This window comes from Bubalus bubalis, chromosome 16 (assembly GCF_019923935.1).
Source record: "Bubalus bubalis isolate 160015118507 breed Murrah chromosome 16, NDDB_SH_1, whole genome shotgun sequence".
NCBI lineage: Eukaryota > Metazoa > Chordata > Mammalia > Artiodactyla > Bovidae > Bubalus > Bubalus bubalis.
In genome coordinates this window covers 56082258-56098742 of record NC_059172.1, presented here as the reverse complement: position 1 = coordinate 56098742, position 16485 = coordinate 56082258, and the positions used below count along the sequence as shown (strand labels likewise).

General features: G+C 50.1%; 1 protein-coding gene and 1 long non-coding RNA gene across 8 annotated transcripts; one reads left to right on the top strand and one right to left on the bottom strand.

The window, feature by feature from the left end:
• Window positions 1–2349: 2349 nt before the first annotated feature.
• On the bottom strand, window positions 2350–9711 carry LOC123329804 (trehalase-like). 7 transcript variants are annotated; one of them, XM_044929649.1, is made up of 4 exons: window positions 7760–9711; window positions 5353–5464; window positions 3467–3520; window positions 2350–3222 (listed from the first exon to the last, which is right to left on the bottom strand). In XM_044929649.1, exons 1-4 carry the CDS (start codon window positions 7921–7923, stop codon window positions 3082–3084), a joined length of 471 nt encoding a protein of 156 aa, XP_044785584.1. In that variant the 5' UTR covers window positions 7924–9711; the 3' UTR covers window positions 2350–3081. The 7 variants fall into 7 exon arrangements, with proteins under 7 accessions (XP_044785584.1, XP_044785582.1, XP_044785585.1 ...); XM_044929647.1 differs by lacking the exon at window positions 7760–9711 and adding an exon at window positions 7148–7434; XM_044929650.1 differs by lacking the exon at window positions 7760–9711 and adding an exon at window positions 6546–6651.
• LOC123329805 lies at window positions 5306–11524 on the top strand. The gene is made up of 3 exons (XR_006545384.1): window positions 5306–5443; window positions 6842–7130; window positions 10432–11524. It is a non-coding gene; the product is annotated as an uncharacterized LOC123329805 (long non-coding RNA).
• The last annotated feature ends 4961 nt before the right edge of the window (window positions 11525–16485 follow it).

The window sequence follows — 16485 nt, the reverse complement described above, 5'->3', positions numbered from 1 at the left end:
CACTCAACTGCCAATTATCCTATCTCTTTTCTTTTTAAATGTGGACCTGTGCAGCTTCCCTGGTGGCCCAGATGGTAAAGACTCTGCCTGCAATGCGGGAGACCTCGGATCAATCCCTGGGTCGGTCAGATCCCCTGGAGGAGATGGCAACCCACTCCAGTGTTCTAGCCTGAAGAACCCCATGGATAGAGGAGCCTGGTGGGCTGCAGTCCACGGGGTTGCAAAGGGTCGGACACGACTGAGCTGTAAATTTCCCTCCAAGCACTGCTTTTGCTTCATCCGATAAATTTTGGTGTTTCGTGTCCTTGTTTTATTCATTTGTAAGGATTTTCTCATTTCCCTCATATTTTCTTCTTCAATTGTCTTCTTCTTTGATTGTCTAAAAAGTATGTTATTTAATTTCCATGTTTGTGGAAGCAGTTTTTGTTTCTGTTACAGTGTGTTTACTTCAAGCATTTATTTTTAATTCTTTTTAAGAATGTCCATCTCTCTGCTTACGTGACCCATCTCATTTTTGCAGGGTTACTTCTTCCATTAGAGCCCTTAGCATATCAATCATATTGTTGTTTAGCACAGGGAACTATAGCCAATCTCCTGGGATAAACCGTAATAGAAAAGAATAGAAAAGAATGTAGCCATGTCTATGTCTAGGAGTCATTTGCTGTACAGTAGAGAGTGGCACAATGTTGCAAATCAATTATACATCAATTAAAAAGTTCCAGGCTCTGCCCTACAAGCGGCAAATCAGTGGAGGGTGCTCTGGACAAGAGGACAGTGAAAGTGAAAGTGAAGTCGCTCAGTCGTGTCTGACTCTTTGTGACCCCATGGACTGTAGCCTGCCAAGCTCCTCTATCCATGGGATTCTCCAGGCAAGAACACTGGAGTGGGTTGCCATTTCCTTCTCCAGGGGATCTTCCTGACCCAGGGATCAAACCCAGGTCTCTGGCATTAACAGGTGGATTCTTTACTGCTAAGCCACAAGGGAAGCCCAGAGTTGTTTTTAAATTCCTGGTCTAATAGTTCCTACATCCTTGTTATATCTGAATCTGATTCTGGTGCTTTCTCTGTTTCTTCAAACTGGTTTTTCTTTTTTCTTTTAGAATGCTTTGTAATTTTTTGTTGAAGCCTGGACATGGTGTACTGTGTAAAAGACACCTGATAGTTACTCCTGTAGAAGTTTTGACTTGCAAGGTTTTGCTCTGGTAAGTTGTGATTCTCTGTACCCACTTGTCTCTCTGATTTGGGGGCTATCAATTTGCCCTGTTACTTCAATCTCCGACCGATCTGAGAGTTGTTAATTTTCAGTGTTGTTAAAACAGACTGATGACTTCCAAGTTCCTTATGTGCTGAACTAAAAACTGGAAACCCTTGTTTGGTTTTTTTTTTTTTTTTTAATTTCTCTATATTCTTTATTTGGTGCAACACTATCATGTACTTCTTTTTAAAAAACAGATAAAGGAGTCTGGATGTTAACCTTTTTTTAAATTTATTTTTTAATTGAAGGATAATTGCTTTACAGAACTTTACTGTTTTCTGTCAAACATCAACATGGATGTTATCTTTTTAAAATTAAATTAATTGATTAATTACATTTTTGGCTGCGCTGGGTCTTCATTGCCCTGCACGGCTTTCCCTAGTCGTGGAGTGCAGGGGCGGCTCTCCAGTTCTGGCATGTGGGCTTCTCACGGCAGGGGCTTCTCCTGCTGGCTCTAGAGCATACAGGCTGCAGAAGTTGCGGTGCACGTGCTCATTTGCCCCGCGGCACATGGGGTCTTCTCAGGCCTGGGATCCAACCCATGTCCCCTGCACTGGCAAGCAGATTCTTAACCACTAGACCACCAGGGGAGTCCTATACGTTACTTCTTTAAGTATTTTACCTCCTTGGACATACTTATAGTGGTCACTTTGAAGTTTTCACTTTTAACTCCACATTTGTTCACTCTTACAGGCAATTTTCTCTTCTCTGCTTTGTGTGCATGTGTGATACTTGTGTCTTTGCATGTCTCAGAATTTTTGTTGTTGTTGTTGGGAAATGGACATTTAGAATAAGAGAGCAATGGCACCCCACTCCAGTACTCTTGCCCGGAAAATCCCATGGACGGAGGAGCCTGGTGGACTGCAGTCCATGGGATCGCGAAGAATCAGACACAACTGAGCGACTTCACTTTCACTTTTCACTTTCATGCATCGGAGAAGGAAATGGCGACCCACTCCAGTGTTCTTGCCTGGAGAATCCCAGGGACAGCGGAGCCTAGTGGGCTGCCGTCTATGGGGTCGCACAGAGTCGGACACGACTGAAGCGACTTAGCAGCAGCAGCAGCAAACTGGGGGACTGTCTCCCTTTCCCCATGCCCCTCAACCAGGGCTTGTTATTATTATCTGTATGTGTATGTGTGGAGTGACTGCCTAGTTTATTTTAGTGAAGGCTATTTCCCTCCCTTGGTGTTAAGCGTATGTTGCTTCCAGGAGGCTCAGCTTTGATTATAACCTTAGTAATCCTGGGATGACAGTGATCTTCCTTTCTTCCCCTGTGTACATTCAGCTGATAAAATAACTGCTGGCTGATTGCTCTATTTTAAAAAATCTCTAAAGACATAAAATGATCTAGACTAATGCTTTCAAATTTGAACTTCCCTGAAGGGCTAGTTTAGGAGGGCAGTGTTTGACACTGTTCTGATTCCACTTCTTGGGACTTGTGTCCCCTGGTTTCAAGGACCCCAGGCTGGATGATTTTAAGCATTTTCAAGCATCTCAGCAAAACAATAAAGCAGTTTTGGACTATGTGTTTGGGAGGCCTTGTGAGCAGCGTGGAGTTGGGGTTCGTGGGAAAGGAGACTAGGTCTGATCCATGATGCAGCATTTCCAGCCTATTAAATGTTTCAGGAGGGACCCAGGGCCCAACCATGGCCCCCAGGTCCTTGCCCTGCCCCCACTCTGTTATGACCAAGGACTGGGCTGGGGGAGGGGACAAGGAGAGGGGGGTGAGCTTTCCAGGGATAAAGGATCGAGGCGCAGAAGGTAGGGACACGTGTGGAGGTTGAATCGGCAGGAGCTGCAGCCAGATGGGGACCTGAAGGCCCGTCACTGTGGCAGGAGGCTGAGCAGGAGGGCAGCTGCGAGGCACTGGGGCGCCAGCAGAGCGGTCTGGGCCCCTGAGCTCAGCCGGTCCCCATAGCGGTCCAGCAGCATCAGAGCCACACCATTGGTCCAGCCAAACCCCTCCTGGAGAAAGGTAAGGTCCATGGGGCAAGACCCCTGGGGCAGGCCCCCAAGTCCTCTTATAGGTTGTGGGGTCCCCACCTAGAGGCCCAGGCCCCCCAGCCCCAGGGGTACCAGGGAGCACCAGTCGGGCTCCTCCCTGGGATGCAGCCTCCACAGAAGAAACTGAGGCCCAGAGAGGGGAGGTCATGGCCAGTTATGGGGACAGTACAGCCCCGAAGCTTCCTGGAGGATGTGGCCCACTCACCTGAACTTCATACTCCCCTCCACCACCTGGCTGTCCACCGTTGCTGATGTCATACTGAGGACAAGAGGATGAGCTTTAAGGTCAAGCCCTGCCCCAGCCCCCAACCCCAGGCCTCTAGGGAAGCAAGCAATGGGAGCCCCTTACAGGGAGAAGCTGCTCTGGCCAGCGGCTGAGCCCTGCAGTGCCCAAGAATGACCACCAGGTGCCGCCACTGCCCCTGAATGTGCTGGGCACCGGCTTTGCAAAGCCTGACAATTAATTCCCCCATCTCGTTCTGGGCAGGAGGACCCTGAGGATCTTCTCATACAAGGTTTTTTTTTTTTTTTTTTTTAAGCCTTTTTCTGTTTTTTAATTTTTATTTTATATTGGATTACAGTTGATTAACAATGTTGTATTAGTTTCAGGTGTACAGCAAACTGATTCAGTTATCTATTCTTTTTTCAAGTTCTTTTCCCATTTAGGTTATTACAGAGTACTTAGAGTTCCCATGATATACAGTAGGTCCGTGTTGGTTATCTGTTTTATCTATTTATTAAAAATTGGAGTATAATTGCTTTACAATGTTGTGTTTCAGCTTATATATATCCCTTCTCTCTAGAGCCTCCCTCCCTCCCACCCAGCCCCGATCCCACACCTCTAGGTTATCACAGAGCAGAGCTCCCTGTGTCATGCAGCAGCTTCCCTCCAGCTCTCTATTTTACACATGGTAGCGACTTCACTTTCACATTTCACTTTCATGCACTGGAGAAGGAAATGGCAACCCAGTCCAGTGTTCTTGCCTGGAGAATCCCAGGGATGGGGGAGCCTAGTGGGCTGCCGTCTATGGGGTCCCACAGTGTCAGACACGACTGAAGCGACTTAGCAGCAGCAGCAGCAGTGTATATATGGCAATGCTACTCTCGATTTGTCCCGTCTTCTTCTTCCCTCCCTGTGTCCACAAGATCATTCTCTATGTCTGCGTCTCTATACCTGCCTTGCCAATAGGTTCATTAGTACCATTTTTCTAGATTCCATATATATGTATTAATGTATGATATGTTTTTCTCTTTCTGACTTACTTTACTCTGTATGATAGACTCAGTGTTCATCCACATCATTACAAATGACCCAATTTCGTCCCTTTTTATTAAGTAATATTCCATTGTATGCATGTACAACATCTCCTTTATCCATGCATCTGTGGATGGACATCTAGGTTGTTTCCATGTCTTAGCTATTGTAAACAGCACTGCAGTGAACATTGGGGAACATGTATCCTTTTGAACCATGTTTTTCTCTGGATATATGCCCAGCAGTGGGATTGCAGGGTCATATGATAGCTGTATTTTTAATTTCTTAAGGAACCTTCATACACCCGCTCCAGCATTTATGGTTTGTGGGGTTTTTGATGATGGCCATTCTGGCTGGTGTGAGGTAATATCTCATTATAGGTTTGATTCACATTTCTCTAATAATCAGTGATGCTGAGCATCTTTTCATGTGCCACTTGGCCATCTGTATGTCCTTTTTTTTTTTTTTTGGCTGGGGCAGGTAGTGTATGGGATCTCATTTCCCAGGCAGGACCCAAAATCGCCAGAGCCCCCAACCCAGGGGAAGCAGAGGTCTGAACCTTATTCTCTCAAGGATTGGAAGAGGCCCAGGTGCTAAGACCTCCTTCCTGGAACCAGAAGCCAAGCTGCTCTTAATCTAGGTTGGCTTAAGGAGAGTGGAGGGTTGGTTCCCCTGACAGGTGGGGGCAGGAGTAACTGTTTGCTGAGAGGCTGAGAGAGCAGAGAAGTTAGAGAAAAGCCTCTGCATCCTTTGTTCTCGCCTCCCAAGTGCCAGGGAGGCCGAGCCTCTATCCTCATGGGGTTGAGTTGAGGTAGGCCCCATCCCTGCCTCCCTACCTCTGATGACCAGGTCCTGCAGGGGGGCCCAGGCATTGGGGAAGTCCCATTGCTGGCCTGTCTTCTGGAGAGAGGTCGGGATTCCATACTGGTAGGTGAGGATCCGGCTGTCCTAGAAGGTTCGAGACATTATCGTGACTGTGGGTGGGGGCTGGACAGGGAGCCAAGAGGCTGGGCCCTCCTAAAGCCAGGTGACCCCTCCTGGGCCTTCTCTTCTTGGCTCACAGCTGCCCCCTTGTGGCCGAAGTAGGACCTGCATGCTAAGACACGGTGGAGTCGGGATGTGTGGCTGCCACTTGCCAGAGGTCACAGGTCAGAGTCAGGGCGCAAGCAGGTGGTCCTGCCCCGGTGTAGCAGCCCACCATGCTGCCTCCTCACCTCCAGGTATTTCAGAGCCTTATCCACATCGTCCGGGTCAGACAAGCAGCCGGCCCAGAGGAGTGTGGTTAATGCGTAAAACTTAAAATCTTTGACACTGAAGGACATATTAGAACCAGTCACCTTTCTCCTCATCTCACAGGACAGCTTTCAGGGTGACCTAGCTCAGTTTCTGTAAATTTCAGTATTTCACAGCCTGGGAGTCATTCTCCTGGTGGCACTGGGTTTAGAAGGAATAACCAGGGCCCCTCCTCGGACCCTACAGAAACTCTCTACAAAGAACTGAGCAGGAGGAGGGCAATCTACTTCTAACTCCTCACCTCCTCCCTGAAGCCCTCCCTGCCTCCCCCAGGCAAACCGAGCTCATCCTCTACCCCCAGCTACCCCATCCTGCCCTTCACACCTCACGGTGACTGTTCACTCTGCTGCTGGGCTCACTCTTGCCTGAGGTCCTGAGGCCAGGCCTCTGCTCAGGAACCATAATTGCTCCCTCTGATTCTGGCCCAGGCCTGTGCTCAGCATGGTCTGTTATGCACTTTCTCCCCTTTGTCTGAGGCTCAGAGAGGGCAGCCTTTTGCCCAAGGCTGCACAGCTCCTGTCCTCCAGCCCGGCCCCAGGGCCCTGGCACCCACTGCACAGAGCGCAGCTCCTGGGTCATGCATGTGCTGGCTTGGGCTGCTTCCTCACCAGCCCCCACCCAAAAGGAAAAACCTGAGCCCCTTCCTCTGCTCCCCTCCAAATCTCTGACAGGCTGGCCTGTCTCCCACTAAGCCCCCTCACGTGTGTAGCGCTGGGAGGGGATGAACAGAAAACACCTGATGTAGAGCAGCGAGCCCTGCTCTGACGCTCCCGCGCTCTCCCCGGGCACGCTCATCCACGTCCGCCTCACTGGAGAAAGCTGTTGGGGTTTCATCCACACCTGGGCCAGAACTAGGGGCCCTGAGCCTCTGGGCCTGGCTTCACGGTGACCACAGAGATTCAGGGGGCACTGGGAGCCAGAGGAACCTGCCACCAGCTGGCTGCTAATCCTGGCTGCTGTGTGGTGAGCACTGGGGTGCCGGGCTGAGGGGGTCCCGGCTCCTGTACACCATTGCTCTTGCTGGGATTCTAGAGGCCGGCACGTGGGGGCCAGCAGACCAGACTCCCCATGGCCCAGGCCTGGACCAAGGCCACACGGCTGAGCAGCGCCAGAACCGGAGCCCAAGCCCGGGCTGCAGGGCCACCAGCCTCCGCTCCACACGGGCCCAGGGTGCCCGTGTCCTCTCTCCTGACTCCAGGTGAAGCCAGAGGTCCTCAGCCACCCCGAGCAGTTCTCGCTGATCTACTCAAGACACCCCTTCTTTGTGCCCGATGGGCGCTTTGTGGAGTTCCACCAGTGGCAGATGTCCGGGGACTGCAGGGTGAATGAGGGGTTAACCTGGTGAACGGGTGGGCGCCCTGACGTGGCCAGGGCATGCAGGACAGAGGGTGGCAATGGGTGATGCCTGAGCTCTCCTCCCCCAGGGACTCCTTGGGTGATGGAGGCTCTGCTCCTCTCTGAGGTGACTGAGATGGTGAAGAGCATGCTGCAGAACTGACTTCCTGAAGTGGGCACCCCTCCCCATGCTGCCCCACAACCCCCTTCCTGAGACCTCCCAGGGCGGGGCTGGGGCGGGGCATCTGCGCTGAGGTGGTGCCCATCCGGCTCCACTCCAGGGACCACATTGACACCTTGGCCTTAGAGCTGGACTTTTTTTTAATTTATTTATTTGGCTGTGCTGGGTCTTAGATGTGACATGTGGAATCTTTCGTTGGGGCACGCGAACTCTTAGTTGTGGCATGTGGGATCTAGTTCCCTGACAAGGGGTTGAACCTGGGCCCCCTGTACTGGGATGCCTGCACGGGTCAGTCTTAGCCACTGGACCACCAGGGAAGTCCCTAGAGCTGGACTTTTGGGCTAAGAACAGGAGCATCTCCGTGAGCTCCGGGAGAAGAACTATGTCCTGAATCGCTATGAAGTCCCTTACGGGGGCCCCAGCTGAGGACCCACCTGGCCAGCCTCTCAATCTGTTGTATGTTCACTCCGGTTTGAGTGTCAGGACTTCCCTGGGCAGGAGGGTGGGGGACTGAGTCCCACCTCTCAGATGGTGAGCTGATAGCCCTGGGAGATTCAGGGCTGTGGGTCCCAGCTGAGGCAGCCTCCTGCCTGGGCATGGAGGGCCTAGAGCCCCAGCGCCAGGCCCCTCCCAGCTCCAGGAGTGCCGGTGACTTAGCTCCTCCTCTCAGATCGTGTGGGCTCCCAGGAAAGGGGTGTTGATCTGTGCTCTGGGGGCTGGATCACATCGAGCCAGATGCTCATGTATCCTGGGCCAGGCCCTGCTCTGGGCCATACCTGGGGCAGGAGAGGCCCCAGAGGACCATGGGAGCAGGCAGGACACCACTGAGACCGGGGGCAGGGGCTGCATTCTGGTAGGAGGAGAGCAGAACACCCTGGCACTAGCTTCTTTGTAGTTCAGACACCAGCCTGCGCAACGCAGCACTGCCCCTCCTCCCAGAGCCAGGCCTGGAGCAAGACAAGGGAGCCTCAAGTCCCCACCCCCACCTGCTCAAACCACAGCCACCTGTAGATCAAAACACATCTTTTTTAAAATCCTCAGCTGCCTGAAAGATGTACATGGTTGGGGGTGGGGCTGAGACTACACACATGCGGTGGGGGGACTCCTGAGCGCCCTCAGACTTTGCACGTTTCTGCATTTCTGCACACGACAGCGATTTTTGCAGAAAGATTGTGGAGGGTGCATCTGGGCCTGGGACCAGCCTGTGGCAGCTGTCTGTGGCTGCTCTTGTCCACCCAGGATGCCCAACCTCTTGTTCTCACCTCAACCACTGTGGCGGCTTCCTCTCCCCGTGAGAACAGGGACTCCCACAACGCCCAGAGGACTGGCCGTCTCCCTGCCTGGCCTGGAGTTCAGGGCCACTGCCCAGTATTAGCAAAATTCACAGGCTCCCAGGTGATCCACTCAAGTCACACACGCTTTCTCCCACCCAGGCTCTGTAATTAAGGGTATTAGCAATGTTTGTAAATCTCCATGAGAGAGGATTTCAACCAGAACTGGGCCCCAGGAGCCCCTGATTGAAGCCATTCAAGGCTGTGGGCTCCTGAGCGGCTCATCTCTATCACCTGAAGGCTTTGCTAGCCACAAGGGGTTGCAGACTCAAATTCCAGGACACAATTATGGGATGTAGTTGAGACTAAGGAACTCGAACTATGCAAGCAGGAAGATGCTTGGTGGGGCTGGGGTGACCAGAAAGCACATTCCTTTTTTAAAATTTGATTAATTAATTAATTACTTTGGCTGCGATGGTCTTAGTGATGGCACTCGAACTCTTTGCATCATGCAGGGTCTTTCACTGTGGCGCACAGAATCTCTAGTTATGGCGCACGGGCTCAGTAGTTGCAATGTGCTGGCTTAGATGCTCTGTGGCAGCTGAGATTCCCGGGACCAGGAATCGAACCTGTGTCCCCTGCATTGCAAGGTGAATTCTTAATCACTGGACCACCAGGGAAGTCCCCGGAAAACACATTCCTGTGTAACTGGGGTCTCTGCTTCTGGCTAGTGTAGGGGAATGCGGGGTCCTTGTTTGATAGATCTTCCAATTTCTCAACATAAGATGGAGATCCATAGTTTACATGAAATATTCCAATTTTTAAGTGTCTCGATGTCCCAAATTCTGACTGTAGCTCTAGAAGTGCAAGCCTGTGAGGAAGTGAGGCGTAGGAAGGAGGAGACCTGAGCCCACTACAGGGTTCCCTTTTCCCCACTGCGTCCAGAGCCCCACTGTTGAATGAGTCAGCCTGGATGCTCACTCCAAGTCATGTGTTGCCCTTAACTGTGTAATGTAATGTGTGTGTGCACACTCATGTCCGACTCTGCGACCCCTTGGACCATAGCCCACCAGGTTCCTCTGTCCATGGAATTTTCCTGGCAAGAATACTGGAGTGGGTCACCATTTCCTACTCCAGGAGATCTTCCTGACCCAGAGATCAAACCCACATCTCCTGTGTCTCTTGCATTGTCAGGTGGATTCTTTAACCACTGAGCCACCTGGGAAGCCCTCTATAGTGAGATACTCTTAATACGTAAGGATTGAGATCCTTAATACGTAAAGATCTCTTGCAAATCAAAAAGGAAAAGTAATATTGTCATGCTTGGAAAAAATCTATAGAGTGACTGGATGGCCGATAAACATGATGCTCGGTTCATTCTTTTTCTGGATCTGGTTCAGCTCTCAGCCCACAGGGACACAGCTCCTCACTGCCCTCTGTGCTCTGACCTTCTTAGATGTTCTCAGCCAGGTCTCACCACTTAACTTGTCTGTCTAGTCCTTCTTGGCACATTTACAAGCAGATGCGTCACTGGTGGGAAAGATAATACATTACTTATTCAGCTTTGGTTTTGCAGTGAAATGGCAGGCTATGTGGGGGAAGGACTGAGAGAGGGACCCCGAGAGGCAGCCCAGGCTTCTCTCAGCCGTCTCAGTAAGCCAACTCTGGCCCAAACTTGCATCCTCATGCAGTAAAAGTGCTGCTCGACCCCCATTCTTGGAAGGCAGCTGGCAGGGGCGGGGGGTGAGTGGGAGGGGGAGGAAGGTTCTCCTTGCCTTGGTCCCAGAGTATTTCTTTGAGGAAGAAATTCTGGTTTCCTTCTGTACTCTTCTCAGGGTAGCGATGTGACCAGCTTTTTTGAAGAGGTTGATTTCCCAGGCTCCCCTGTAGTGAGGGGTGACCGGGGACCCAGTTCTGACACACGCAAGTGAAAGCCACTGGAAGAGGCTCCTGGGAAAGCTCCTTCAGAGGAGAGAGACTCGGCCAGCTTTGCTTTTGGTCCTCTGCCCTTCGCCTTCCTTCCTGCCTTGAGCACAGATGAAGTGCTTGGATCTGCAGAAGCCACCTTGCAACCACAAGGCAATGAACGCAAGGCTGAAAACCAGGGACTTAGATGGCAGAGCAGAAAGATGGAGAACCTGGGCTTGGGTTGTGCTGTGAGTCACACAGCCTTGTGTGCATGTTTTAGTCACTCAATTGTGTCCAGCTCTTTGAGACTCCATGGGTTGCAGCCCGCCAGGCTCCTCTGTCCATGGAATTCTTCAGGCAAGAATAGTGGAGTGTGTTGCCATTTCCTACTCCAGGGGACCTTCCCCACCCAGGAATCGAACCAGGGTCTCCCGCACAGCGGGCAGATTCTGTACCGTCTGAGTCACTTGGGAAGCCTTCATGGCCCTGGGCTCCCCTCAGATGAGAAAAAAAAAATGATTAGTAGTTTAAGCTGCGGGTGTTCAGATTTCTGTCCCTTCTGGCTGACTCCAGCTCTGGCAGGTCCTCTTGCAAGGCCTTCCGGTCAGTACTTTCTCCCTCACACCTAGCTCAGTGCCCTCCTGGCCTGTCAGGGTGGCAGTGCCGCCGCCTGCCTGGCCTAATCTCAGTCCAGCTCTTTGTGGAGGGGCAGATCAGTCCAAATAGGACCAATCCCAGCACACCGTCCGCACAGTCTTGGAACCGAACCCCAGACCCCCTGCGTCCTCATCGGCACTCGTGTCCACAGCTCCTGGCCTCCCCACGGGCAGTGGAGCCAGGGTGGTGTGTGACTACGGATGGAAAGTGGCGCTTGCAGCTCTGGGGGTGCCGGCGATGTTCTGTTTCATGACCCATGACAAGGCGTTTGGTTTACGTGATCTGTTCACTATCGTTTGTGTTTTATGGACGTTCCCACTTTGCATCTTAATTCACAGTAAAATCATTTGAAAATTTCAGAGGCCATTGGTCAGCTGGATTTGGCCCATTTGGACAGGAGGGGGAGGGTCGGCGGTGGCCGCAGGCTGGACCGTCCAGCAGCGGCCTGAAGAGCCAGCAAGGGGCACCTCCTGGGGAGGGGCAGGGTGAGCGGGCAGGACCGAGCCTTCCATGGAATCGAGTGTCAGCCAGTTCATTCTCTTAGAATAGCTGCACACCTGCAGATCAGCAGTTTCTGTTGTGGTGAGAAGTATTAAAAAAACAAATGAAAGGGCGAGCTCGCCTCTGACACGCCAGCCGCACGGCCCCGAGACTCCTGCCACCGTCTGTCACTGCCCACGCGCCTTCCTCGATCCGTGCTGCTGGCACATGTAGGGCCCGTGACCTGCGACCCCACTCCGGCCCCCCAGGGCCACGGAGCCAAGCCTGTCTCTGAGTGGGGGTCTCACACACGGGCTCCCCGTACGGGCAAGTCAGGTGACCATTCTGAGCCTCAGTGTCCTCATTTGTGAAGTGGCGCTATTATCTCTCCTGCAGGCGTGTTGTAAAAATCAGACGTGATGTGTTTTCAGGTACAGAGAGTCAGCCAAGGGCAGCGTCTGCTGTGTTCGTGAGTGGAGATGCCCTAGTTTAGTCCATCCCAGCAGTGGAGGGGAGGGAGCGGGACTGTTCTCTTCGAGGCCCCCTGCAAACTTCACACCATGTGGATGAGGGTCCCCGAGGGCTCGAGGGAAGGTAAGGTTAAGCTTCCCTCAGCCCCCACCCTCCCCTGGAAGACCTCCTTGTCAGCCACTCCCCATGAGGCTGTCCTTCCAGACCCTTCAGCTCTGAGCCTTGTTTGACACAAACCTGCAGGGAGCGGTAGGCCAGCAGGTGCCCAGCAGAGTGAGCATCATGCCAAGAAGAACTGGTGGTTGGACAAGCAAAGACCAATCTCCAGGCAACAAAAGAGGGCTGTTCTGGGGGCCTCGAAATCTGGGTAGAGTGAAAGGTAGCAGGAAGGCTGCTCAGAGCCAGCCACCCACAGCGGCCTGCGGCCCAGCATGGGGCCGTGGAGACCCTGGACTGGAAGGCTTCAGGATTCCCCGCAGAAGGCCTCCTGCAGAGCTCACAGCCCAGGCTCATGGCTTGTTAATAGCTGCATTCCTCAGGCTGTCTCTCTGCCGCTCCACTTCTGGGGTTTCCTGCAAGAAGGATGTGGTTTGGTCAGCCTGGAGAGGATAGGCCTGGAAGGATCTTCTGACATTGAAAGTTCCAGGCTCTACAAAGAAAGACATGTGGATGGCCATTAGGCACAGGAAAAGATCCTCAACATCACTAATTATTAGAGAAATGCAAATCAAAACTATCTCACACTGGTCAGAATGGCCATCATCAGAAAGTCTATGAGTAACAAATGCTGGGGAGGGTGTTGGCGAAAGGGAACTCTCCTGCAGCTTCAGTGGGGGTATAATCTGGTGCAGCCACTATGGAGAATCGTATGGAGAGCCCTCAGAAAACTAAAAATAGAATTACCATATGACTCAGCAATTCCACGCCTGGGCATATACCTGGACAAAACTGTAATCAAAAAGATACATGCACTCTAAGTTCGTAGCAGCACTATTCACAATAGCCAAGATATGGAAACCTAAATGTCTGATGAGTGGATAAAGAAGATGTGGTGTATATACATACACAATGGAATAGCACCCAGCCATAAAAAAAGAACAAAATAATGCCATTTGCAGCAACATGGATGGACCTAGAGATTATTACAGTAAGTGAAGTAAATCAGAAAGAGAAAGCCAAATACCATATGATATCACTTATATGTGGATTCTAAAATATACCATACGTAAACCTGTCTACAAAACAAGACTCACAGACATAGAGATCAGACGTGTGGCTGCCAAGGGGACGAGGGGTAGGGAGAGGGATGGATCAGGAATTTAAGGTGGGTAGATGCAAACTATTGCATTTAGAATGAGTAAACAAGGCCCTACTGTATAGCACAGGGAACTATAGCCAATCTCCTGAGATAAACCGTAATAGAAAAGAATAGAAAAGAATGTAGCCATGTCTATGTCTAGGAGTCATTTGCTGTACAGTAGAGAGTAGCACAATGTTGCAAATCAATTATACATCAATTAAAAAGTTCCAGGCTCTACTCTACAAGCGGCAAATCAGTGGAGGGTGCTCTGGACACGAGGACAGTGAAAGCGAAAGTGAAGTCGCTCAGTCGTGTCCCACTCTTTGAGACCCCATGGACTGTAGCCTATCAGGGTCCTCTGTCCATGGGATTCTTCAGGCAAGAATACTGGAGTGGGTTGCGAATTTCCTTCTCCAGGGGATCTTCCCAACCCAGGGACTGAACCCAGGTCTCCCGCATTGCGGGCGCACCCTTTACCATCTGAGCCACCAGGGAAAGTTAATTCCTAGGTCTGAGTCTCCAAAGAGGCGATGGGTCTGTGTGGGGCAGACAGGGCTGAGTCACAACTCCTCCCTAGAAGGCATACCTGGCATCCTGTACTTCAGCTTACGAGAAACTCAAAGAGTATTGAAAAGTTGGGAGTGTAATGGCAAGAAACACACGAATGCCTGCCACCTGACTTTGCCCTGTTTTCGTCTTTGTTTTTAGAGCTGAAACAGGTCCCTGCTTGCATTCCTGACCCTCCCAGGCTTAGCCGCTCTTCTGAATTTGCATTGTCAACAGTTAGAACTGGACTTGGAACAACAGACTGGTTCCAAATAGGAAAAGGAGTACGTCAAGGCTTTATATTGTCACCCTGCTTATTTAACTTATATGCAGAGTACATCATGAGAAAGAAACACAAACTGGAATCAAGATTGCAGGGAGAAACATCAATAACCTCAGATATGTAGATGACACCACCCTTATGGCAGAAAGTGAAGAGGAACTAAAAAGCCTCTTGATGAAAGTGAAAGTGGAGAGTGAAAAAGTTGGCTTAAAGCTCAACATTCAGAAAACAAAGATCATGGCATCTGGTCCCATCACTTCATGGGAAATAGATGGGGAAACAGTGGAAACAGTGTCAGACTTTATTTTTCTGGGCTCCAAAATGACTGCAGATGGTGACTGCAGCCATGAAATTAAAAGATGCTTACTCCTTGGAAGGAAAGTTATGACCAACCTAGATAGCATATTCAAAAGCAGAGACATTACTTTGCCAACAAAGGTCCGTCTAGTCAAGGCCACGCTTTTTCCTTTGGTCATGTATGGATGTGAGAGTTGGACTGTGAAGAAGGCTGAGTGCTGAGGAATTGATGCTTTTAAACTGTGGTGTTGGAGAAGACTCTTGAGAGTCCCTTGGACTGCAAGGAGATCCAACCAGTCCATTCTGAAGGAGATCAGCCCTAGGATTTCTTAGGAAGGAATGATGCTAAAGCTGAAACTCCAGTACTTTGACCACCTCATGCAAAGAGTTGACTCATTGGAAAAGACTCTGATGCTGGGAGGGATTGGGGGCAGCAGGAGAAGGGGACGACAGAGGATGAGATGGCTGGATGGCATCAGTGACTCGATGGATGTGAGTCTCAGTGAACTCTGGGAGTTGGTGTTGGACAGGGAGGCCTGGTGTGCTGCGATTCATGGGGTCAGAGTCGGACACGACTGAGCGACTGATCTGATCTGATCTGATTCTCATGCACGCCTTCATACTTTTGCTGTATGTATCGACAAACCACATGTAGTATTAGCTTTGCATGTTACTTTTCACTGTGGTAAAACACATAAAATAAAATTTCCCATTGAACATTTTCACCATGGTTTATTGCACGCTTCAGTGGCACGAAGTACATTCCCATTGTTGGGTAACATCACCACTGTCCAGCTCTAGAAATTCTTAATCTTCCAAAACTGAAAGTCTGTGTCCATTAGTCAATAAGGTTCCTATTCCCTCCTCCCCCACAACTTCTGGAAACCATCATTTTACTTTTTATCACAATGAATTCTTGGTATGAATAGACTCATATAATGTTTTTCCTTTTGTGTCTGACTTATCTCACCTAGCATAGCATCTTCAAGGTTCCTGCATGTCGTAGCATGTGTCAATTTCTTTCCTTTTAAAGGCTGAGTAAATTTCATTGCATATGTCAGCCAAGCTTTGTTTATTCATTCATTGATGGACATTTGGGCTGTTTCCACCTTTTGGCAACTGTGAATAATGCAACTGAACACAGGTATTTAAGTATCTGTTCAAGTAGTTGCTTTCAGTTCTTTTGGGGACGTACACAAAAATGGAATTGTTGGATCATATGGTAATTCTGTGTTTAATTGTTTGAGGAACCCCCCCTATTGCTTTGCATGTTTTAAAATCTTATGTACTGTGTATGGAGGGTATTGTACTGTGTTATTTAGCAATTCGTTGCTTTTTTTTCTTTGGCGCTTGTATGTTTCTCAGTTTCAGCCGTATTAATACATAGATCTAATCTGAGAATCTGTGTCCTTTAACTTACAAGTATTGTCATTACTTGGACTTATTTTTACCATCTTATTATTTTGTGCTCCTCGATCTTCTCATGGGTTTTTCTTTTTCGTTTTTCTCTTGTTTCCTATATCAATCGAATCTAGTGAGCCTTTTTTATTTTTTTATGTTTTATTTTTTGGCGGGACCACTCGGTAGGCAGGACCTCAGTTCACCACGCAGGGTTAGAACCTGTGCTCCCTGCATTGGTAGGCAGATTCTTAACCACTGGACCATCAGGGAAATCAGAGCCTCTTTTGTTATTTTTTTCTACTTTTATTCCTTCCTTCTTTCATTCATTTTCTGGGAAATTGTAGGTTTCATTCCTACTCTTTAGGGCTCCTCTCCCCTTCTTTTCACACGTACACTGATTCAATTAATGAGGAACAGGACCGTCCCCTGATGGGGGAAGGGCCTTGGAACACTTCGATCACCTCCTCCCCTTCCATAGCAGCACCCGGGCTTGTGGGCCGCCTTAGTTTCCTCCAACTCACCGCCGTCAGAGTCGCACGTTTCCAC

Excerpts from the sequence above, each read along its gene's own strand:
- LOC123329804 (XM_044929647.1), bottom strand. The coding sequence starts at position 7,434 with ATGTGGTCCCTGGAGTGGAGCCGGATGGGCACCACCTCAGCGCAGATG. Across the intron at positions 5,465-7,147 it reads GGCGCCCACCCGTTCACCAG|GACAGCCGGATCCTCACCTA; the intron begins GTTAACCCCTCA and ends CGAACCTTCTAG. Across the intron at positions 3,223-3,466 it reads GAGGGGAGTATGAAGTTCAG|GAGGGGTTTGGCTGGACCAA; the intron begins GTGAGTGGGCCA and ends ACCTTTCTCCAG.